At 41.8% G+C, this 23934-nt stretch overlaps 1 protein-coding gene across 1 annotated transcript in view; it reads right to left on the bottom strand.

Annotated features, from left to right (window-relative positions):
* Positions 1 to 23934, bottom strand: part of CNTNAP5 (contactin associated protein family member 5) — a 985000-nt gene that overhangs the window by 115657 nt on the left and 845409 nt on the right. Inside the window, exon 19 of the mRNA XM_051848810.2 lies at positions 14323 to 14547. Coding sequence (XP_051704770.2) covers positions 14323 to 14547 — 225 coding nt within the window. The remainder of the gene's footprint in view (positions 1 to 14322; positions 14548 to 23934) is intronic.

A 23934-nucleotide genomic window follows, 5' to 3' on the forward strand; every position in this document is an offset into this window, starting at 1 on the left:
TTTGCTTTCACTCACCTTTGCTGCACCTGGTCCCCTTCTCCATGCCTCCAGTATTAGCATGAGTACATCATAATTTTGGTTAGATTTCTTTTCAGTGTCCTCACTTTTCTTCTGTAAATACTATGCTAAGCTGATAACTAGCCATTGCATAGTTTCTCCAGGCACCTGACCCTTGACACCTTATTCTGTCAACCTGGTTTTCTAGACTTGAAAACTGCTCGTATTCTGGGCCTGATCATTCTTTATTGTGGAGGGATGTCCTGCAGTTTTAAGATGTTTTATAGCATCCCTAGCATCTGCTCACTGCATAACACCCCCTATCCTGACAACAAAAATGATTTCTCCATGTTTCCAAATGCCCCCTCCCCATGTGGGGGCCTCAGGTTGAGAAGCAGTGATTTAGACTGGTTGTTCTCTGAAATGTGTGTAGCCCGCTCTGTGACAAGTTCCCCACCTCTGGATCCCAGAGTATATTTTATATATTTTATATGTATATATAATATTTATAAATATGTAATATATTAATGTATATGTTGAATATTAATGATATAATATTTGTATTATCTATATTGTACAATTTATATTATATTTACAAACATATATTCATATTTATATGTATATACTTGTTTGGGTCTAGTATTGTGGCACAGAGTATTAGGCTGCTGTGACTAACATCCCATACAAGCACCAATTCAAGTCTCCACTCCTCCACTTCTGATTCAGCTCCCTGCTAATGAGCCAGGGAAAAGCAGAGGAAGACAGCACAAATGTCTGGGCCCCTGCCACACATGGGAGACATGAATGGAGTTTGAAACACCTGGCTTCATTCAACCTGACACAGCCCCAGCCATTGTGACCATTTGGGGAGTGAACCAAAAAACAGAAGATTGATTCTCTCTCTTTCTCTTTGCTTCAACTTTGGGTTCAGATAAACAAATTAATCTTTGAAATGTATATTTATATATAATGGCTTAATTGGGTGAAGAACATTGGGACTGGCAACCTCCACCATTGTCGCCAATAACCCCTTCCTCCTGATATTTGTATCTTTGTACAATACTCTCCCAAACTGTATCTAGAAGATTTAGATTTCTTTCTTATTTGCTGTCTGGGTCTGTCTCACCCTCTCTACTTCCCTCCCTTCCTACCTGCCTGTCTTCCTTCCTCCCTCTCTCCCTCATTCTCTCCTCCCTCCCTCCCTTGCTGTCTGTTCATACTCATGACCAGGGTACTACAAACTGGATTGACGCCTGCAGGAGCAGGGGCTGAGTTTGTCCACAGGGTGGAGGCATTGTCAGGTGATTGTAAAGGTAAGCCATTTTTTTTCAATACTCTTGTCTCTAAAAGTCTAATTGTCACATATAATTTCTCACGGACTATTCAATTCTTCTATGGAAGAGCACTTTCATCTGCTGTTTGTAGGAAGAAGAGTCTCTAAGATCTCTGGGCAATTCCACTGCCCAGTATGCAGACATCACTTCATGGACCTTGCAGTCAGCTTTGGACACCCTCTGGTTCCATTTCAATGTGCTATAGAGAAGTCCGAGGTGTAGACAGAAGAGATCATGTTTTACTGCCTAGACAGCTCCATCTACAGCCATCACCTACTTCTTCCTTTCTCTGTGACTTCCTGTCCTAATCTGTCCTCTTTGTAGTGCAGAGCAGCCCCAAGCTGAGCCTCTCCCTGATGCCCTAGAGCAGAGCCTGGGGCCCAGGCAGCTTCCCTGTCTCATCTGTCTCTTTCCCAGCATTAACCCGATATTTCTTATCCTCCCTGTGCTCCCTTCTGTTTTCTTGTGAGTTCCTCTGGTTTTTTAAAGATTTATTTTACTTATTTGAAAGAGTTACAGAGAAAGGTAGAGACAGAGAGAGAGGTCTTCCATCCAATGGTTCACTCCCCAGATGGCTGCAACGGCCAGAGCTGCGCTGATCCGAAGCCAGGAGCCAGGAGCTTCTCCTGAGTCTCCCATGCAGGTGCAGGGGCCCAAGGACTTGGGCCATCCTCCACTGTTATCCAGGCCATAGCAGAGAGCTGGATAGGAAGAGGAGCAGCCGGGACTAGAATTGGCGCCCATATGGGATGTCGGCGCTTCAGGCCAGGGCTTTAACCCACTGCGCCACAGCGCCAGCCCCAAGTTCCTCTTTTTTACTTATTTTTAACAGGAAAATGTGAATGATTTTATTGTACTTAGCAGTAGTAATATAGGACCAACAACAGTAGCAATCTATAAAAAGTGTCTGTTCACAATGGGGAAACATTCTCCATAAAGTACAAAAACATAAAGTCGTGGTTACAAGGAAGGCAAAAAAAAAAAAAAAAAAAAAAAAAGTCACTCTGAAAAATCCTCCACCACGTTTTCCGTACTTTCAAAGTATAATTCAGAAACATATTCATGTGAGAAGCATTGGATTGCTGTCACAGTCTCTACACAAAGCAAACTGCGGATGTCTCAAAATATTAACTTTTGTTTAAAAAAAGATGAAAGTAAATTGCCACGTAGCATTTGACTATGCAGCTTTCAAATATAGTTCTTTTATTTCTTTTTATTAATTTCTATTATTATAAAGAGAACAGATTTTTATTAATATAAAGAGAACAGTTTCCATTGCTTTATGCTATTTAGGAGTTTAAAAAGGGAAAGATGATAAATCTGCACGCTCAGCTCATGTTTAAATAAGAACATGCATGTATTACATGTGATTTTTTTTCCAAGCCACAAAAATTCTACTGAGTCCTATCAATAATTTTTAAATCACTTGTTCAGGGAAAGTAGCACTCCCCCATGTGCTATTTCACTACAGCATTTCAGTTGACAGTGGCTGTCAACTTCAGCTGCCTAGACTCAGAGCTGAGGGCTCTAGATGCACGTGGCAACCAGCAGCTCTGAAATTGGCACTGATAACATGATTTTTTTCATACTTCCGTGCCCACCAAAAGAGAGCTTGCCAATGTGAAAAGATATGCAGCAACTACTTTTATTGGCAATGTATTTCTAAATATTCCTGTGGAATCGTAGTACTCTCCATGTGTCACCCATCGTTTCTGCCTGGCCCATCTTTCACAGAAAGATCTGTGAGCAGAGCACTGTGGTGGGCACAGGAGGTGAACAGGCTTTCCCAATGGAGCACAGAACCTGCATGAAACCTCAAACAGGTATTCTGTGAGAGAAGTACCCCTGGTACAATTGGTATGAATCTGGCACCTTAACTCTGCAATCCAGAATCTTGCTGCCACAGAGCTCAGAATTCTAAGCAGTGGTTCAGTGACATGCACAAGTGAGAATGGGGTTTATTTGAAAAACGAGAGGGTGAATGTATATTCATGCATGAGTGTGGTATGAGTCGTATCCCATGGAGGAATACCCATAATGAGTGGACCAGAGAGTTCCTGGAAGAGGGAAGGGAAGAGGAGGGGAGGGGAGGGGAGAATGAACATTATATAGCATGCCCAATGCTCAGGGGTAAAAAGAGGTCTCTCCTTTGTTATCAGCCTCATTTATGAGGTAGGGGATAGTGACTTAATTGAATAAATACACAGAGAGGATCTTAGTATGTGTGAAGCCATCTGGGATTTTTATGGCACCTCTGTGTGGAATTTAACTTCCATGTGGTCATGGTGTCCCAGATGAGACACAGGTGCATCCTGGGAAGGTGGGCATTTTAGACTGACAGGTAAAGAAAATACACTACGTTGTAGTGCTATAAGGTTCCAGCTTACCTAGACCTAACTAGCTGCCTGCCTATTCACACTGTATCACAGTGAGAGGTCAGAGTGAAGATAAGTTTACAAGTTAAAAAATGAAACTAACAGAGTTTTGCCTTACAGCCCTACGGATCCTTTGCTGTATCTTCTTGGACAAGTCATTTAAGCTTTATAGGCCTAAATGTCCTCAAATGTGAGATGGGTAACTACTAGTGTCGGCTTTAGATTCCTGTGTTAGACTGGAACTACTCCACACTACTGAGTAACCTCCTGTGTCACACAGCAGCACTTTGTAAGTATGAGAGCACTTTCAAAAGGTTGTAGAAAAATGCAATTAAAAGAGAAGTTTATTTTGCGCAAAAATTTAAAACTCCATGCATGGGTTTTTGTAATATACATTTCATGAGCTTTTTGAAGATATCTCATATGCAGTGTTCAAAGGTTTTTGCTCCAAAAGAAACTTCCCTTTTAATTATATTTCTAAGCACTTTTGAAGTATTCTCATATTTGCTTCTGTGAGCTATTTCTTTTTTTAAAAAAGATATATTTATTGGAAAATCAGAGTTACACAGAGAGAGAAGGAGAGGCAGAGAGAGAGAGAGAGAGAGGGAGAGTGTCTTCCATCCACTGATTCACTCCTCAATTGGCCGCAATGGCTGGAGCTGCGCTGATCTGAAGCTAGAAGCCAGGAGCTTCCTCCAGGTCTCCCACATGGCTGCAGGGCCCCAAGGACTTGGGCCATCTTTTACTGCTTTCCAAGTTCACAGCAGAGAGCTGGATGGGAAGTGGAGGACTCGAACCAGTGCCCATGTGGGATGCCAGCACTGCAGGCCATGTCTTTACCCACTATGCCACAGTGCCGGCCCCATTATGAGCTATTTCTTCACTGGGAGACAAGGAAGGCCTCATGTGGGTGATGGCAAAAATCTGAAGTGTTCATTTCTAGAATGGAGTTTTTTTTTTCTTTTTCTTTTTTTTTTTTTTTGACAGAGTGGACAGTGAGAGAGAAAGACAGAGAGAAAGGTCTTCCTTTGCCGTTGGTTCACCCTCCAATGGCCACTGCGGCTGGCGCTATGTGGCCGGCGTACCGCGCTGATCCAAAGCCAGGAGCCAGGTGCTTCTCCTGGTCTCCCATGGGGTGCAGGGCCCAAGCACCTGGGCCATCCTCCACTGCACTCCCTGGCCACAGCAGAGAGCTGGCCTGGAAGAGGGGCAACCGGGACAGAATCCGGCGCCCCGACCGGGACTAGAACCCGGTGTGCTGGCGCCACAAGGCGGAGGATTAGCCTAGTGAGCCGTGGTGCCGGCGATTGCTTTTTTTTTTTTTTTTTAATATTTGTGCATTTGTTTATTTGAAAGCAAAGTCACAGACAGAGAGGAAGAGATTGAGAGAGAGAGGGAGATATATATATATATATATATATATAGAGAGAGAGAGAGAGAGGGACCTTCCACCTTTCTACCTCCTGGTTCACTCCCCCAGTGGCCACAAAGGGCTTGGGCTGGGCCAGGCTGAAGCCAGGAGTCAGGAACTCTACCTAGGCCTCCCATGTGTGGTCAAGGAGTCAAGTACTTGGGTCGTAATCTGCTGTTTCCCAGGGTATGCATTAGCAGTCAAGCCACTTAGTAAAGTGGAAATGCACCTGCCACAATTCTGAATTAAGAGAAATAATTATAATTCTAGGTTTCCAGGTCTACGTGCTGCACAAAGAGAAACTAGCTGTGCAAGAGGCTGAGCAAGCCCTAAGCTCAGGCCTTCTGCTGTGTTTGCTTCACATCTCAAAATGTCAGTATTTACAGGCCAAGTGCTCGGAGAAGAGTAAAAACGTGTCTTTTCTCTGAGAAAAACTTTCTTCACACAGTCGCCAACTATTTCCTTAATCCTTAAACTTCTAATTAGAGTTCTTGTCCACATGCTAAATATCCAGTCCCCCATTGCCTCCACACCTGGCTTAAGAAGACAAAAATCTGGGCACCCCTTAACCAGCCAGCTCTCTGGACGTCTTTGTAATAAAATCTTGTTTGTATTTACCCCAGTACAAGCTTTCATGAATCTCCTTCAACACTGCTGCGAGCTCCTTGACCCACACAATTATTCCAGGTTTGCAGACAGGGAAACCAAGGCACCTCTCAAGAACCTTTTCTCTTTACAAACAGAGAAGTGTCACAAGGGAAGGTAGTCTCACACTGGAGTCATATGAATCATATGAAAAAAGAAAATACCCTACAGTTGCTCAATTCTCAACACATGTAGGAAGAGTTTTCTTTAAGGTGGGAAAATACAAAGTGTTAAGACCCAGAGTTCTCAGAAAATAAACTCAAAGCGCACCTGCTCCTCAGACATCCCCCCCGGTATATCCTCTGCCACTTACACATATATTCAACAACTTCAAAAATTCCTGAGAAATGGACCTAAAATATATTAAGGGCTGGCATTGAGGTGCAGCAGGTTAAGCCATCACTGAGGATGCCTGCAACTCATATTGTAGTGCCTGGTTTAAGTCCCAGCTGCTCCACTTCTGATCCAGCTTCCTGCTTACATGTCTGGGAGGCAGGGGATGATGGCCCAGGTACATGGGTCCCTGATGCCTGTGTGGAAGACTCAGGTTGAGTTCTGGTTCTTGGTTTCCTCCTGACTCAGCCTGTGTGTGTGTGTGTGTGTATGTGAGTGTGAGTGTGTATGACCCTCCATTTCTATCACTCTGCATTTCAAATAAATAACTAAACTTTTTTTTTTTTTTGACAGGCAGAGTGGACAGTGAGAGAGAGAGACAGAGAGAAAGGTCTTCCTTTTGCCGTTGGTTCACCCTCCAATGGCTGCCCGTGGACGGCGTGCTGCGGCCAGAGCACCGCGCTGATCCGATGGCAGGAACCAGGTACTTATCCTGGTCTCCCATGGGGTGCAGGGCCCAAGAACTTGGGCCATCCTCCACTGCACTCCCTGGCCACAGCAGAGAGCTGGCCTGGAAGAGGGGCAACCGGGACAGAATCCGGCGCCCCGACCGGGACTAGAACCCGGTGTGCCAGCGCCGCAAGGTGGAGGATTAGCCTAGTAAGCCACGGTGCTGGCCAAATAACTAAACTTTTAAACAATGCTTATTTTAATACAAAAATACACCTAATCTACACAACCAAGGGGTCTTGAATAAGTTTCCAGAAATGTAAACTATGAAAGAACTATTCATACATTTCAAAATAAACTTAACTTTGTGATTTCATTTTCCACAAAGTTTTTCAAGTGCCCTTGTGTGTTTCAGGACCTGGCTTTGCAGTAAGTAGGTCTCTTACTTACAAGCAAATACAGCATGGTGCTTCAAGAGGGCCATGGAAAATGCACATTACCTTTTAACTCCACTTTTTTCCATAAACTTTTTATAGTCCACTCCTAGTCTGCTCTCCAGTCTTTATGGTGCTCTTTTCATATATGTACATATAGACAGACAAATATCTGTAACACACAGAACTTCCTTTTAGAAACAGCAGACGGGTTCCCCAAAGGCCCGTCCTCAGAAGTCTTCACTTTCATGCTTTATATATTTCAGTCTGCTGCCTGGGCCTGGTGAAGCACACCACATAACAAAGCACCCACTACAACAAAGTGAAGAGAAACAAGAAAGATGACCCTGATCCAATTCACGCCTCTTTGTCTCTGCTCAGGGCTATGGTTGTTCTGTGCACAAACCAGACGGTGCTGGATGCTCCATTTGGCCCTGCCTTTCCTCTCTAGCAGGGAGAAGTGACCAGGAGGACCGCCCCTGAGAGGTCAGTGTGTCATCGCCACATTCTAGTGAAATGAATGCTGGAGGGGTAGCAAAGGATCACGGGAAAGCCCAGAAATAAATGCAATGAAACAACCAAAACAAACTCTGGAAGTTTTCATGAGGTTTGGAGAAATTTCAGTTTCACAACTAGCAGAGAGTTGCATAAGTCAGGGTTTAGAAAGGTCATGGAAACAAGCCTTTGAGGGCATTTCTTAGTCAGCTTAGCAGGATTCCTGCTGCCCTCTGGAACTCAAGCATATGCCGGAGTCAGAGAGGTGCTCTCAGGAGGCAGTGTTAAACCTGGAAGGGATTCTGTGACAAAGGAGGAATGGGTGTCCAGAGGTCAACCCAACTCTGGCTAGCAGCTGTTGAGTTCTCTACTCTGAAGATAGCCTTGCTTTGGATTTCTCCTCATCCCTGGCTCCCTGGTGTGCACCTGTTCAAGACGCAAAGTGCCTGGCTTCATCATTATTCCCTCTGGGGTGCATGTAATTGCAAATGCAGATAGCGCATCTTAAGAATCTAAGTGCTTATAAAGACTGATGGAAAAGAATGCAGAAGCAAAGTCAGACAAACCATTTGGTGCTGGAGGGCATCTGAGCAGACACCATGGAGAGGTAACCTGGGAGCCCCATTTAGATTTTGCAGCCAAAATATTTCACTGTAGATTTATGGCCTTCTTGTTAACACATATTCTAAATTTGATTTTTTTATGTCTACTATCAAGGAGTGAAAAAGGACAGATGATGAAAGAGTAGAAAATGAAATTGATAGGGAAAATTAATTCTTTTGCAGTGAGGATGAGATGGAGAACACAAGGAATGGCTATAGATACACTTTTTATTAAAGAATATGATGTCTGTGCCCAGTGTTGAGTTACAGCATGTTAAGCCATTGCTTCTGATGCCACCAGTCCATGTCAGAGTGCCAGTTCCAGTCCTTACTGCTTCGCTTCCCATCTAGCTCTCTGCTAATGGACCTGGAAAGGTATCAGATGATGATTCAAATAACGTGGACCCCTGCCACCTTTGTCAGAGACCTAGATAGAGTTCTCTGCTCCTAGCTTCTACCAAGACAAGCCCCAGCCTTTAGGCTATTTGGGGAGTGACATAGAAGATGGAAGGCCCCCCCTCTCTATGTGTGTATGTGTGTTCCACTCTGTCACTCTGCCTTTTAAGAATTAAATAAATGAAATGAAAGAAAAAATAATCTGCCATCCGCCTGGAAGATATTGACTTAGCTTTTATGTCCCTGCTTAGGGGTCACTCTTTCCATAAAGCAGTTTCTGAATTCCCTGCCCAGAGAAGTGGTTATCTCTGCCTCAGTCTATCTGGACCTACAACCGTTGGTCTATGTGGCCTATGGCCTCCCTGCCATAGCCATAGTGATCTTCAGGGACTTAGAAGCACACTGCAAAAAAGAGAAGAGGAACAATCAGGATGACGCTGATGCAATTCTAGCTCATTGTGCCACTCATTCTCCTCTCAGGCCCAGAGTGTATCACCATGGACTATGGGATTCCTTCAAGGCAGAGAAGAGATCTGTCTGTCTCTATCTCTCTGGTCCTTGAAATAGTAGCTAGTAGGATCTAGGTGCTCTGTGAGTATCTGTTAAGCAATGAGTTTGAAGGAGGCTCCCTGGAGCTGCCTAGAAGTTAAGCTCATCCCTCAGTGCAACGCTGTGAGGTGAAGTACATCGTTAGGACTCTGTCCCTGCACTCTCGTAACTGTTTTCCTCCCATGAAGATGCCTTCTTCCCCTGATACCGAGTCTGAGACATTACCCGTGCCCCCATGCCCCCGTGCCCCCGTGCCCCAGGTGACAGAGCTGCAACTGCCTTCTTTCCTAATAACTGCGGGTTTCAAATGTCTTCCTTGCTGCCTCTGCTGTTCAATCTCAGAAGCTAAAATCCCCTTCTCCACTTAGGAAAAACATGGCAACAGCTTATAATAATCTCCAGGTGGAGAAATTTCCAGAATAATGATAGAGGCAAAGAATTCCAAACTTGCCAAAGGAAGCCCATGCCTGGAGGGCCTTGTGAGCACAGCTTTGAGACACATCAACTACCATCTTCTGCCATGATCCACTGAATTCAATTTGCAATCCTAGGATTCTGTTCAAGGTTCATACAAATCATCCACTCAGCTCCACCCTGGTTTCTCAACTCAGACTGATACAAGAGAGCCATATTTCCGAAAGAGAACCTGGCAATGGACATTTGCTACCTCCTGAGGAAGACAGAAAACACTCCATTTAAGAGTGACCCCTCTAAAGCTAGGGTGTGGGGCAATGGGTTGAGTCAGCACTTCTGATGCCAGTACCCTTTGTGAGTACTGGTTAAAGTCCTGACTGTTCTGCTTCTGGTTCAGATCACTGCTAATGCACCTGGGAAAAAGGAGGAGAATGGCTCAAGAGCTATGTCCCCCTGCCATTCACATGGGAGATCTGGATGAAGTCCTGGGGTTTTGGGGGGCCAAGCCCTGGCCATTTTGGCTACCTGGAGAATGAGCCAGCAGATGAAAGCCCTCTCTCTCTCTCTTGCTATCTCTCACACCACCTTTCACATAAATGAATAAATCTTAAAAATAAAAAAGGGTGACCCTCTTCATAACTATCACTGGATTCACAAATATATGTTAAGTCAAAAAAACCAAAAGATTAAGGCATCTGTGCTCACAGAGGACTCTGAATTCCATCTTAGAGGGCCATGACTCAGTCTCACCTCAGAAATGCTCTTGAAAGACCTCCCCCCCAGGTTAACCCTGTACTCTCTTCCTTCTCCTGATCAATTTTCTACCTGTTAGTGTTCCTTACTTCCTCTAGTTTATATAAAAATAAGTATCCTGTTTGCTATAGTGCATCAAAGTCACATTCTAAATATTCTTAGCTCTTGATAACACAGTTATCTCCTCCCATATGACTCCCTGGTAATTAGGTCAGTGCCTTAATACCAGAAGCATACTGAGAATATACTACAAAGATATCAATTCTCAATTCCCCAAAGCAGCCTTTCACCATCCTGACAGAAAGAAAGGGAATAAGGAATCACAAAATCTAAGACTGGGGGAGGAACTCAGAGGTTATTACTCCTCTCTCTCATCTATTACTGGAATTGTTATTACAGTTTCTCTAGCAAATAGATATTTAATTATTTACTGGAAAATCTCCAATCACGGGGAACTCGCTACCACTCAAAGTGTTTTATCCCACTGTTATAATTCTTCAATTTGGAGAGGATTCCTCCTTAAAGTTAATCAAATGCTACCTGCAAAATCCAAGTAATGTGATCCTCTCCCCTAGCTAGGTTTTCTTTTTGTGAGTCCCTCCTTCCTCCTTATCATCATGAGACAGCATCATGTCCTGCTTGTCTTGCTTGTTTCCATGGTCCCTGACACTGTGCAGTTGGACTGGTAATTACACAGAGAGGTCATGGAAGAATGAACAAATGAGCAGCTATGTGACTTGTATCTCTGTGATACAAGGAGCTGGCAGGGGATCCCCTGGATTCTCAATCACTGCATTCATTGCCTGTGACTGCCTCCCATGGGAGAATTCCCTGGAGTCATGTGGGGTGGAGCCTGAGTGGAGTGAGGCTCTGTGCTAATCCAGTTTAGACACTTTTGCCCAGGTTTGCCTGGCTCACAGGGACTCCCACTCAAGCAATCACACTTGCCCAGAAGCCCAAGTATAAAACAAACAAACCGGGCATAAATGTCCCCTTGCTTCATGCATTTATCTCATATGAGTGCCAGTTTGAGTCCCAGCTCCTCCACTTCTGATCCAGCTCCCTGCTAATGCACCTGAGAAAGCAACAGAATGAACCAAGTGTTAGGGACCCTGCCATCCTCATGGCTGGGTCAGGAATAGAGTTCCAGAATCCTGGCTTCAGCCTGACCCAGCCCCAGCCATTATGGCCATTTGAGGGGCAAACTGACAGGTGAAATTTCTCTCTCTGTTTCCTTTTCTCTCTTTCTCAAATTGTCCATCTGCAGTTCAAATACATAAAATAAATCTAAAGGAAAAAGAAAGAAAATACAAATGACTACAGATCAAGCAGAGCTTTTGATGAACTAAGACTCTGGGATGTGGTTTTGAAGGTCTTCAAAAATTCATGGGAAAGGTACATTATTTAAAAATGTATAGATTTCACAATATTTTTGTACCAAAGTAAACTTATTTTTAATTATGTTTTTCCATGAACTTTTTGAAGTTCCCTCATAGAAGTAGGACAGAATTCAATATTTCTAAATAGTTATTCCCATTTTGCTTTGTCAATATTCAATCATTGTAGTATGTCCCAACCACATTATAAGAAGGCAAAATGGCTTAGGAGGGAGATTGATGGGTTGCTTAGGAGACCTGGGTTCTGCATCCATCTGTGTCGTAAATCAGCTCTTTGGCTCACATTAGCCTGGTTGATCACCCCATGATGTAATTTGCTCAAACTGTCTTCACAGCCACAAGGGCCATTGTGGGTAAAACACTTGATATCAGACTTAATTTTATTCATAGAAAGCTATGCTGACAAATAGGAGGTCTAATAACCCACAATATTTTGTTTCCCTCTTGCAGGGTTTTTTCCAGGCCAAATGTATTTGCAATGGACAATCATCTTAGTCTTTCCCTACTCTTTTTTTTCCCTTCTCTCCAGATTAAATTTAGAATGAAAAAGACTGTTAAATCATACGGGCCATTCATATTATTATTCTACTTCAGGCCTGATCCACCCTAGAGGCTCCTTAGTTTTGATCCTATTTTTAGGCTCATAGATCATTCTTTATTTTCAGTGTTGTACTAAGTCATAAAGAAAGCTGAAGCAAAGAAAAATAACATCAGGAAAAGGGGAGCACAAGAATTATCTATAGCTTCTTCCAGGTCTAGAAAGGGAACCAGAGGCTGGCACTGGAAGCTGTAGCATGTATCACCTGGTTCCCATTATTTTATTTCATTTTATTATTTATTTTATTTTGTTTTGTTTTTTTTTGACAGGCAGAGTGGACAGTGAGAGAGAGAGAGAGACAGAGAGAAAGGTCTTCCTTTTCCGTTGGTTCACCCTCCAATTGGCCTCTATGGCCGGCGCATCGCGCTGATCTGAAGCCAGGAGCCAGGTGCTTCTCCTGGTCTCCCATGCGGGTGGAGGGCCCAAGGACTTGGGCCATCCTCTACTGCACTCCAGGGCCATAGCAGAGAGCTGGCCTGCAAGAGGGGCAGCCCGGACAGAATCCTGTGGCCCGACCGGGACTAGAACCCGGTGTGCTGGCACCACAGGCGGAGGATTAGCCTATTGAGCTGTGGCGACGGCCTGTTCCCATTATTTTAATGCCTGTTTGAGTCCCTGCTGCTCAGCTTCTAATTTAGCTCCTTGATGATGTGCCTGGAAAACCAGAGGATGGCCCAAGTACATGGGCCCCTGCTACCCACGTAGGGAACTGAGATGGAGTTCCTGGTTCCTGACTTGAGCCTGATCCATCCCAACCCTGCTGTTGTGGCTCTTTGGAGAGTGAAATAGTAGTTTGAAAGATCTCTTTCTCTCCCTGTCTGTCCCTCTTTCTGTGTCACTCTGTCTTTCAAATATATTTATTATCTTTAAAAATAAATGAGTAAATAAATTAAAAGGGCTCCATGAATGCTGCATCTTCCAGGCTGCTTTTCTGCTGTGGCTCAGGAGTGCCCTTTAAGGTTGCACAACAAAAGTGTCCATGTCTTTACCCTCTGTGCCTGGCCAAACAATTGTCCCTCTGATAGAATTTGAATTCACAGTGTCCTTGGACATGACTCTATCTCAATTCTCCCTCCTTGCAGAGGGAAACACCTGCCTTTTCCTAACAGTTCTTGTAAGAAGTGAGTTATACTCTTTTCTCATGCTAATCTCATATTCAGTTTTGTCCACATTCTTTCCAAACTCTGATGCTTACCTTTTTGTTACATTAATAATGGACAATTTAATCTCAAGAGTCTAGGTTCTCTTAGATACTCTGCAAATTGAGAAATTGAATGTTTTTCAAATACTGCTAAATTGAGCACATCACTAGTCCAGAAAGCTTAAATAATAATGAATTGTATCCTTAGAAAAATAATTGAGTCTATTTATTTAGCATTACTGAATCACTACCCTGTATTTGTGAATTTTATATCAAGTGCAAATAATCATAAAGGGAAAGGAAGTGATAAAGTTTTGATTTATAAAACAATTGTATTACAGTTTTGTCAGATAAAATTTCTCAAATATTGCTATTTCAGAATAGCAGTGCCAGAGTTTGTCATATAATATATATATATATATATATATGTATAAACACACACACGTGTGCACATACTATGTATATATATATATATATATTTAACTTCAAAAGTCATCTGATTCTCAGAAACCAGCCCCCCCCTATTCTGCAAGATTATGACCCACATATACTACTTCTTGAGACCTAGACAACTGATACCATTTCATACAGCTTGCATTTATGCCAGTTGTTTCAACAGCCCTCAGTAATGAGAATGGCAGCAAAGATGACAGGATATATGTGGCAACTGTCCTTTTGAAATTCAGATATGCATATGATCATCTCTTCTACACTTAACGGATTCCAGCACAGAATAAATAATAAAGAATTACTGAGACATGGTTGAAGCAAATTAAGTCAATGCTTTTGAGACTTCAGTGGTGAATTGACACTGGCCCTGAATACCAATTGCAATTCGTAAAGGTAAGAGATAATCAAAGGCTTTGGCTGGGAGTCAGTTGCTTGCTCAGGTGGAACCAGCGTGAGACTGAAATGATGCTGTGATCTGGAGGGCAGTCAAGGTCCTCGCAGCCCAGTCTGACACTCCCATTAGGTGTCTGGCCGCCACCTGCACTCACCGTTCTTGCAGAGCACAACAGCCAGGAAGTCCTGAGAAGAAGAATTCACGAAGAGCAAGAGGCTGGGTGCCCGACCCGTCACAAAGCTAAGTGCAATGTTCTCCTTGGATGGCATCGTGTCTGTGTAAATAGCTGATGACGAGAGGCTGAAGTTCTTGGTCACGGGGTAAGGTTCTTGGAGCATGTAAGTAACTGATGTCCCAGCCTCAAAAACAGCAGACACCTCTGCAAAATATAAGATGGGAAAGCACACATGGACACAGTTAGCCGTTTACTCGGGAGAGTCACATTGCTTACTTGTTTGTTAGGTACCAGGTATCGTGTGAGCAGTTTTAGATGAATTAGAGACTATGTTCCACCACGGCAAACTTTGAAAGGGACAAAAATCTTATTCTTTCTTATAGTCTAAAGTCTTATTCTTTCTTTTTTTTTTAACTTTTATTTAATGAATATAAATTTCCAAAGTACAACTTATGGATTACAATGGCTTCCCCCCCATACCGTCCTTCCCACCCACAACCCTCCCCTTTCCCACTCCCTCTCCCCTTCCATTCACATCAAGATTCATTTTCAATTATCTTAATATACAGAAGATCAGCTTAGAATACATTAAGTATGGATTTCAACAGTTTGCTCCCACACAGAAACATAAAGTGAAAAATAATAGATGATTTTTTTTAAATGATGATGAAATCAGAGCAGACCTATTGTCATGTTTAATCCCAGTGAGAGTCAAGTTGGGAATTGATAATTTCTTTTTTTTTTTTTTTTACAGAGGATCAGTTTAGTATGCATTAAGTAAGGATTTCAACAGTTTGCACCCCCATAGAAACACAAAGTGAAATATATTGTTTGAGTACTCGTTATAGCATTAAATCTCAATGTACAGCACATTAAGGATAGAGATCCTACATGAGGAGTAAGTGCACAGTGACTCCTGTTGTTGACTTTACCAATTGACACTCCTGTCTATGGCATCAGTAATCTCCCTATGCTCCAGTCATGAGTTTCCAAGGCTATGGAAGCCCTCTGAGTTCTCCGACTCTTATCTTGTTTAGACAAGGTCATAGTCAAAGTGGAGGTTCTCTCCTCCCTTCAGAGAAAGGTACCTCCTTCTTTGATGACCTGTTCTTTCCACTGGGATCTCATTCGCAGAGATCTTTTGCCAGAGTGTCTTGGCTTTCCATGCCTGAAATACTCTCATGAGCTTTTCAGCCAGCTCCGAATGCCTTTAGGGCTGATTCTGAGGCCAGAGTGCTATTTAGGACATCTGCCATTCTATGAGTCTGCTGAGTATCTCACTTCCCATGTTGGATCACTCTCCCCTTTATTTACTCCATCGGTTAGCGTTAGCAGGTACTAGACTTGTCTATGTGCTCCCTTTGACTCCCAGTCCCTCCACCATGACCAACTGTGAACTGAAATTGATCACCTGGAACAGTGAGATGGCATTGGTACATGCCACCTCAATGGGATTGAATTGGAATCCCCTGGTATGGAAAGTCTTATTCTTTCTTATAGGCATGAGTCTAACAGAGGTTGAACAAGGTTGCACAGACCGAAAAGAGAACCCAGCTTTGCCTTCTGAAGTCCGAGTTCAGTTCACATGCATTTGCAAAATGACTGCCACATGCAAGCCGAATTTTTCCAGTAGCAAGGATGCAATGTCCCTGCCGGCAGCATAGTGCAAAGAGGGAGCTATTGATACCACCTTCCTTGCAAATTTGTGATCCTTATAGTTATGCTTTCCTGATGACTCTGGAAGTGGGCTCTAAGTCACTGAGTGAGGATAGTAATTATTCTCTATGGGATTGTGTAAGGACCAATGCAAACAGTAAAAAAAAGCAATCTGTGGAAAGCACAGAGAAAGGGACTGGATGCCTACTCCTGGGCTCAATCATTTTAAATGTCTCAGCACTGATATTCAGGGGCAAAAAGTAGCAAAGACTTGGACAAGTAGCCTTCCTTTGGGAAACAATCCCTAAGCACAGTATGCTGAGTAGAGCTAAACCACCACCATGGAGAAATGAAGCATCTACAATTTGATGAAATTCACTTAGTAGGAACTGCAAATCATCCAACCATCTCTGTAGGTAGCTCTCATTCCAACTGCCATTATTTTGGGTTAGTGCAGCACAAATCAGTGCCAGATCTGAAGTTCTGCTCAATTTCATGCCGGCTGTGTGGACCCAGGCAAGCTAGCGAACCCTGTGGAGATTATGTTGTCCTCTGGTGAATGGGAATCATAACATCAACCTTTTCAGCAACTTCCTGTGGATAAAGGAGATGGTGTCCAACTCAAGAGGATTGTCAGTGTGGTATGAACTGAGACTCTCTACGTTGGAAGAGAATTTGACCTGAGCCCGTGCAAATAGCCTTCATATAACATTAGCTTCTGGATTATACATCCATCCAAATCCTGAACTATTTGTTCTGGGATGAAGGCTGTTCTTGAGTTCACTTTAATTTTGTCTCTATACAGTATCAGGGTGTGAAGGAAAGGTCTCCTCACAGAGCAACATAGCTCACATCTAGCAGAAAACCTTGCCCCTAAAAATGCACAGTAATCAGTAATTCATGATTAATGGTCCCTTACCCTGAATGATGTGTAGAATGTCCCCAAATCCCCATGATAGTCTCTGATTGAGTTGGTGGCACCTAGAACACAATGAAACCTGGCTTTTGCTTCCCTAATTCTATTGCAGATTTGTTCCACCTTGTGAAAATTCTGTAACAGTTTGTAACAGTGCCAAAAAAATTAAAGTTGCATATTTATGCATATTGCCTAGGAGACTGGGAATACTAGTTCATTTTTACTAAGGTTCAGAGAAAATGTTATGCATTTAGCATGCATGTTTTAATATTGATATTTTTGAATGTAAAAATATACATCCAACACTGTGACAGTAAGAGCTGTGGTTAATCATTAACTTGATTCAAGCATTTTCCTACGGTGAATTTCCTCAGGGATGTTTGCCCTGCATTTTGAATTACCATCTCCTACTTACCAGAATAAAGGGATTTAATTCAATGTATGTGGGTATGCTTAAACATATGTCAAGTTCAGACCATTGTCTTATGAACAGCATTTACACACACACATGCATATATATATATATGCATATATATGTACATATATACAAATAAACACTTTTTTATACTTAGGACAAGAAATAAAAAATTAAGAACAGTTTATATTTAGAAATCTCAAACCACATTTCTACCAGTGCTATTTCTCCAACCTCAGTTCTAACAATTTTTAATGCTTAGATATTGTTCATTTGTGTATAAAACGAAATTTGTCAATTCACCTAGACTCTATTATTCTTTCTTTTTTGATGACTTACTTTATTTATTTGAATGGCAGAGTTACAGAGAGAGAGAAGGAAAGAGAGAATCTTCTAGCTACTGATTATGGCCAGGACTAGGCCAGGCCAAAGCCAGGGGTTGGGAGCTTCTTCCATGTCTCCCACGTGGGTATAGGAACCTAAGCACTTGGGCCATCTTCTGCTGATTTCTCAGGCTCATTTGGAGAGAGTGGATTTGAAGTGGAACAGTGGTGACTTGAACAGGGGCCCAAATGGGATGCAGGCATTGCAGGTGGTGGCTTTACCTGCTACACCATAATGCTGGCCCTGACTCTATTATTCTTTCAGTTTCTTATGTTATACCTTCTAAGAGTCTAAGCTTCCTGATGAAATGGATCGAGTCCATGAGGATAAATGGAAGAACAGCTGGAAGTTGACTACTAGTGACCTTCACTCTACTCCAGGCCATAGCCTCCACACTATCACTTTTCCCTTGAGTGACTACTGGTAGAAGGAAATGTACTAATTAGATTCTGAGATGGTAAGACACACATTTAGCAGACAGACTTCAATGAATGTGAAGAAACTGGAATGTGACACCATAAAATCTGCCTCCTGGACATCGCTATTTATAAGCTCAAGACAATCAAAATGCAGAGAAACTCTACCTACTCTCTTTTGCCTCAAAGCTTTAAAGAAAATTAGAAGTTAGAAAATCAAAGGTCTTTCTAATCCCTTTCTCCTATTTCTAAAGAGAGAGATGGAAATTCCTGTTTGCTTACCTGCTCAGAGATATGAACACCATGGGAAACTGGGAACTGGCCTTCTTCCCATAAATTTACCATCCCACAGTTTCCATGCCTCCAATGGAATTCTAGACCCTAAACCACTGCTTTGAGTAACTTTTCAACCACCTAATGAACAATGCACATATGAATAGATGATCATTAATCTGTTTTGTGTTACAGGAGTCTTGTCACAACAACAAACTCACACAGCTTCAGAGAAAAATTGTACCCCCTCCCCCACCTTCAGAAGTAAGCCTAGGGTTTGACATGTGAGGAGTGGAGACAATGATTTCCAGAGTGTGACATCCTTGAGACCCAGAGCAGCTTGGGAAAACCTGCAATGGGAGCTTAGCAGTAGACTTTGAAGTGAACTCTGAGAAGGAGCTAAGAAGCAGGGTGGCATGGGGAGGGAAGCTGATTGGCTGGAAGTGAAGCCTGGCTCTGTCTATCTTAGCTCTCCAAGGACCCTACTCCGTCTTTGCTTATGCAAATTTGAATGGAAGTGAGTTCAGTCATGGCAGGATGGAAGGATTGGATGGCAAAATATAAAAGTACAGAGCACAGGAGGCTCTCATAAAGACTAGCTGGACTTTATAACAGTCTTGGAATTAGATTTAGAATTACAACAGTTATAAAGACCAGTCCTGGAAAACGAGTAGGCTAGTGGTTAATGTGAGATTAATGAATCTATAATTAACTTAGAAAAAAAATCAATCTAAAAATAAATGAAATGGTTAGAAATTTGACTACTGATTGAATATTTCATAATATTAAAATATATCATTATATTTTTATTATTACCTAATTACACCATGATGATCCTGTGGAGATGTGTTTTTAATAAGTCCATATCTTTTAGCAATACATAGTGTAATATTTATGGATTAAGTGACATTATATATGGAATTTGCTTCAAAATAACAAAGGAGAAGGACAAGAGGTGACTGTGGAGACAATGACAATGACTATCAGCTGGTAATGGGGGAAACCAAACAATGTCAGCATAGGGGTTCTTAACCTCTTTCCTCTGCTACAGAATATTTTTACATGTACCATAACAAAAAAAAAGGGAAAAAAGGGATATGCATTTAACAAGAAGGTAAACATTAAATAATTTTTAAATAGGCATTTACCAATATGTAAAAACAATTTAATGTACATTCTATTTTTCATAGAAATTCTTGATTGGGACAAAAAGCAATATGTATATTTATCACAGCATTATTTAGATACTAAATTTGAGGTAATCTAAAGTCCCCAAACAATATAAAAAGCAAGAATTTAAGAAGGCTTTATGTGACAGGAGTTAGCCCAAGTGTTTTATGAAGGACTCATCAGGTTTTAAAAAACATCTTGTGAAAGGTACCTACATTTTTTTATATTTTATAGGTGAGGAAATCAAGGAACCTTGAGGTTGAGTTACAAAATCAATGACACATAGTAGATTATAGGTTGTACATGAGACAGAATCTGAATTTAGGTAGGTCTGGTGGCAGAGGGGCAATGCATTAAATAAGAGAAAGCATTTGAGCTACACAGAACCTATTGCAATCATTAAAAATGATGCCTACAGATATATACACATCTTACAGGAATAATTACGAAACAAAATTAACTTAAATCATGACATAAAATATTACAGAAGCATCATTGTCTGTGGGTCATTAAATTGGGTTTTAACTTTACTAGTTTTGAAAGCATAGTCTTAAATAAATACTCAAATATGTTATCTAACATTTTTAATTAGAAAAAAGTATTTCAAGAAAACACCAAGATTGTCACACACAGATAAGATGTAAGTGATGCAGTAGGGGCAGCTAAAGGCCAATTTAAAGCAACAACACATGGTGTTAGCACAAGTGGAGAGTCCTATGCAAAAGCATGAAGTTGCAACTCTACCTCAAAACAGCAAACAAACAAAAAACTCAAAACTCCACATGGGTTAAAGACCTAAATGTAAGAGCTAAGTCTATAAAACTCCTGGAAGCCACCTTAAGTGCAAATCTCCATGACCTTGGATCAGGCAAAGATTTCTTATCAGGGCTAAACTAAACTTTACCAGAATTTAAAACTTTTGTGCTTCAAATGATAGTATAAGGAAATAAAACTACAACCAAAGAATGGGAATGTATTTGCAAATCATGTATCTAATAAAGGAATTACATTCAGAACCCACAAGAATTTTTTTTTTTTTTGGACAGGCAGAGTTAGACAGTGAGAGAGAGAGAGAAAGGTCTTCCTTTTTCTGTTGGTTCACCCCCCAATTGGCCTGTATGGCCGGCGTGGTATGCTGATCTGAAGACAGGAGCCAGGTGCTTAGGTGCTTCTTCCTGGTCTCCCATGCGGGTGCAGGGCCCACGCACTTGGGCCATCCTCCACTGCACTCCCGGGCCACAGCAGAGAGCTGGACTGGAAGAGGAGCCAGCATGACAGAATCCAGTGCCCCAACCAGTACTAGAACCCGGGGTGCTGGCGCCGTAGGCGGAGGATTAGCCAAGTGAGCCGTGGCACCGGCCCACAAGAATTCTTACAATTGGACGATAGAAAAAGATAAATAAAAATTGGCAAAGGATTTGAATAGACATTTCTCCAAAGAAGATACTAATGGACAGTCAGCGCATGCAAAGATGTTCAACATCATTAGTCATTCAGGAAATGCAAATCAAAACTATAAGGTAATTGCATTTCACAGTCGGTACGATGTAAATTATGAAAAAGTCACACAGTGGGGTGAACATTTAACCCAGCAGTTAAGACATCAATTAAAACACTTGCATCATATATTGGAGAACCTGGGTGCAATATGCAGCTTGGATTCCTAACTGTACCTTCCTCCTAATGCAGGAAAAGGCACCCAAAAACACAGGATGGCCCTCCAACTCTGACACTCACTAGCGAGGCAATAAACCTCTGAAGCCGTCATCTGTTAAACTCTGTTACTAATGCCTGACTACCCTATTAGTATAAGGGTAAGGTATGTACTCACAAGTTTTAGTTCACTGCTGGCTCATTGTATGATAATTATTGCTATGCACCATTATCAGAAACAGAAAGTGAGCCAACAGATCATGTCCCTGACACAGGCATGGGTAATGAGCAAATGTCCTTAACTCCAACCAAGATGCTTCATTTGCATTTAATTTCTCTAAAAGCTACTGTGCTTTAGTAAGTATCAAGGATGACTATGCTTATAGAAGAGTCTCTCTGCTGAGGACCATCTTCTAGCTGATAGTTCTCCATATAAGTTTCAGGCCACCATTCCCAGAGGCAACTGGCACCGTTAAAAGTTTTGATTTAAAAGCCCATCTTACTTACTGCACAATTAGCGAATATGGAATGAGTCATTCCCTTAGAGTTGTCAGAAAGGAGGGAAAGTTTGGAAACCATGAAATATAAAGTGTGCTAAACAGACTAAGCACACATTTGTCCGTTCAACTTATAGATAAAAACTAAAAGGTAGGGGGGCCGGGACAGTGGCGCACTAGCTTAATCCTCCGCCAGTGGTGCTGGCATCCCATATGGGCTCTGGTTCTAGTCCCGGATGCTCCTTTTCCAGTCCAGCTCTCTGCTGTGGCCTGGGATAGCAGTAGAAGGTGGCCCAAGTGCTTGGGCTCCTGCACCTGCATGGGAGACTGGACAGAAGCTCCTGTCTCCTGGCTACGATTGGTCTAGCTCCAGCCGTTGCAGCCATTTGAGGAGTGAACCACCAGAAGGAAGACCTTTCTCTCTGTCTCTCCCTCTAACTGTCTGTAACTCTACCTCTCAAATAAATAAATAAAATCTTTAAACAAAAATTAAAAAGTGAGAAGAAGCACGGAGAATGTTCCAACATGTGACACAGAGACATGGAAAGATAAGAAGTAATAAGCGTCCCTTCAATTAAAGGAACCACCAACAGCAGCAACATCAGTTAGGCTACATTTATAGCAAGATAATCTATGATATGCTTGACTAATGTCCTTGGAGAAGGGTAGAGAGAGTCTGTTTGTTTGTTTGTTTTTTCCAAACAGAAAAGTTGAGTACAGAAGCTGTAAAACAGTGTTTGTGGACCTGAATTAAGTGGGCCTTGGAGTGTGTATTCTGTATTTGTGTTTCTTTTAGCACATGCTGCTGCTGTAAGGGTGGCATGCAAACCTTTCTGAAGCTATACAGAGATCACCGATGTAAAAATCAAGTAGCACTGGCTCAGAGGTCATAGTAAACTTACGGGATGAGACCTGCTTTGTTTCTAGCTGCCATACAGGATGCAAGTGTTGTTGGATCTACAACATCTGCCATTCATTTTCTCCAAAAAACAGCAACACCAACAACAAACAGTAATTCCAACTAATTGGAGAGAACACTAGATGAAAGAATGGAGAGTTTAGAGACTCCTTCAAAGAAAACTCTGCATGCTGGTTTTTTTTTTTTTTTCCTGTTGTATTTAAGTTCCAATAGCAAATTGGACTAAATAAAACACTATTTGGTAGAAATGCTTGTAAAATGGATTTTAATGAATTAGCAAGAATTATTCACTGTTGCCATAATTGCATTTAAAGCATATCTCATAGTGACTAAAATGTTTTTTTAATAGTTTAAATGCTCCTATTGAAATGTTGCTTACATTCTTTGCTCAACAAACTTTACCTTCTAATCAATAAATTTTAAAAGTACTGCAAAAATTGATAATATACCAAATACTTTGTACTTTAGTTTGAGAATTACTAAGTCGATGTGACAGCACTTCAAAACATACATGGCAAACACAGAATTAAGAGAAGTTTATTATGGTGCAAACAACATTTGAAATCTGTGCACTCACTTTTCATAATATGCATTCTCCATAAACATTCTGAAGTAGCTACCTACTGTGAATAATAAGATTTTTAAAGTTTTTGTGGTTCCCTTGAATTTTCTAATGGATTCATGCTAGGACCATCACTCCTTTTACAAAGTGGAGTCATCATGATAAATTTTGTCAATGTAATGAAGTTACAAACTCAGGGAAGTGTTGAAAGAGCACCAAGACAGGAATTTTGGCTTTTGTGTTCCAATCCCAATCCACTCATGAATGGCATAGGAGTCTCTAAGCAGAGATTTTTAAGGTGGGTGATTGGCCTGGCAGTTACGCTGCCTGTTGGGACACCTTTGTCCTTTATTGGAGTGCCTGTGTTTGAAATTGCCTCCACTCTTATTTCCAGTTAAACCCTGGGAGGCATCAGTGATGGCTCAAGTAATTGAGCTGAGGCCACCCATGTGCAACTTCCATTTTGAGTTACTAGTGTCCATTCTTGGCTCCAGCCATGGGTCATGATAGGCATTTGGGGACCGAATTAGAAGATGGCAATTAGTGTTGTTCCTGTTTCATTGTCTTTCAGCCTTATAAATTTTAAGCACACAAACAAGTAAATAAATACATTAAAATTAGTAGAGAATTTAAATGTCTTAGGCAACATCTAGAAAATAGGGATATTTCACTAGATACCCAATATTGCATTTACTCGTGTACCTATGCTCTTTCTCGCAAAAAAAATTAG

Source organism: Oryctolagus cuniculus, chromosome 3 (genome assembly GCF_964237555.1).
Source record: "Oryctolagus cuniculus chromosome 3, mOryCun1.1, whole genome shotgun sequence".
Classification (NCBI taxonomy): Eukaryota; Metazoa; Chordata; class Mammalia; order Lagomorpha; family Leporidae; genus Oryctolagus; species Oryctolagus cuniculus.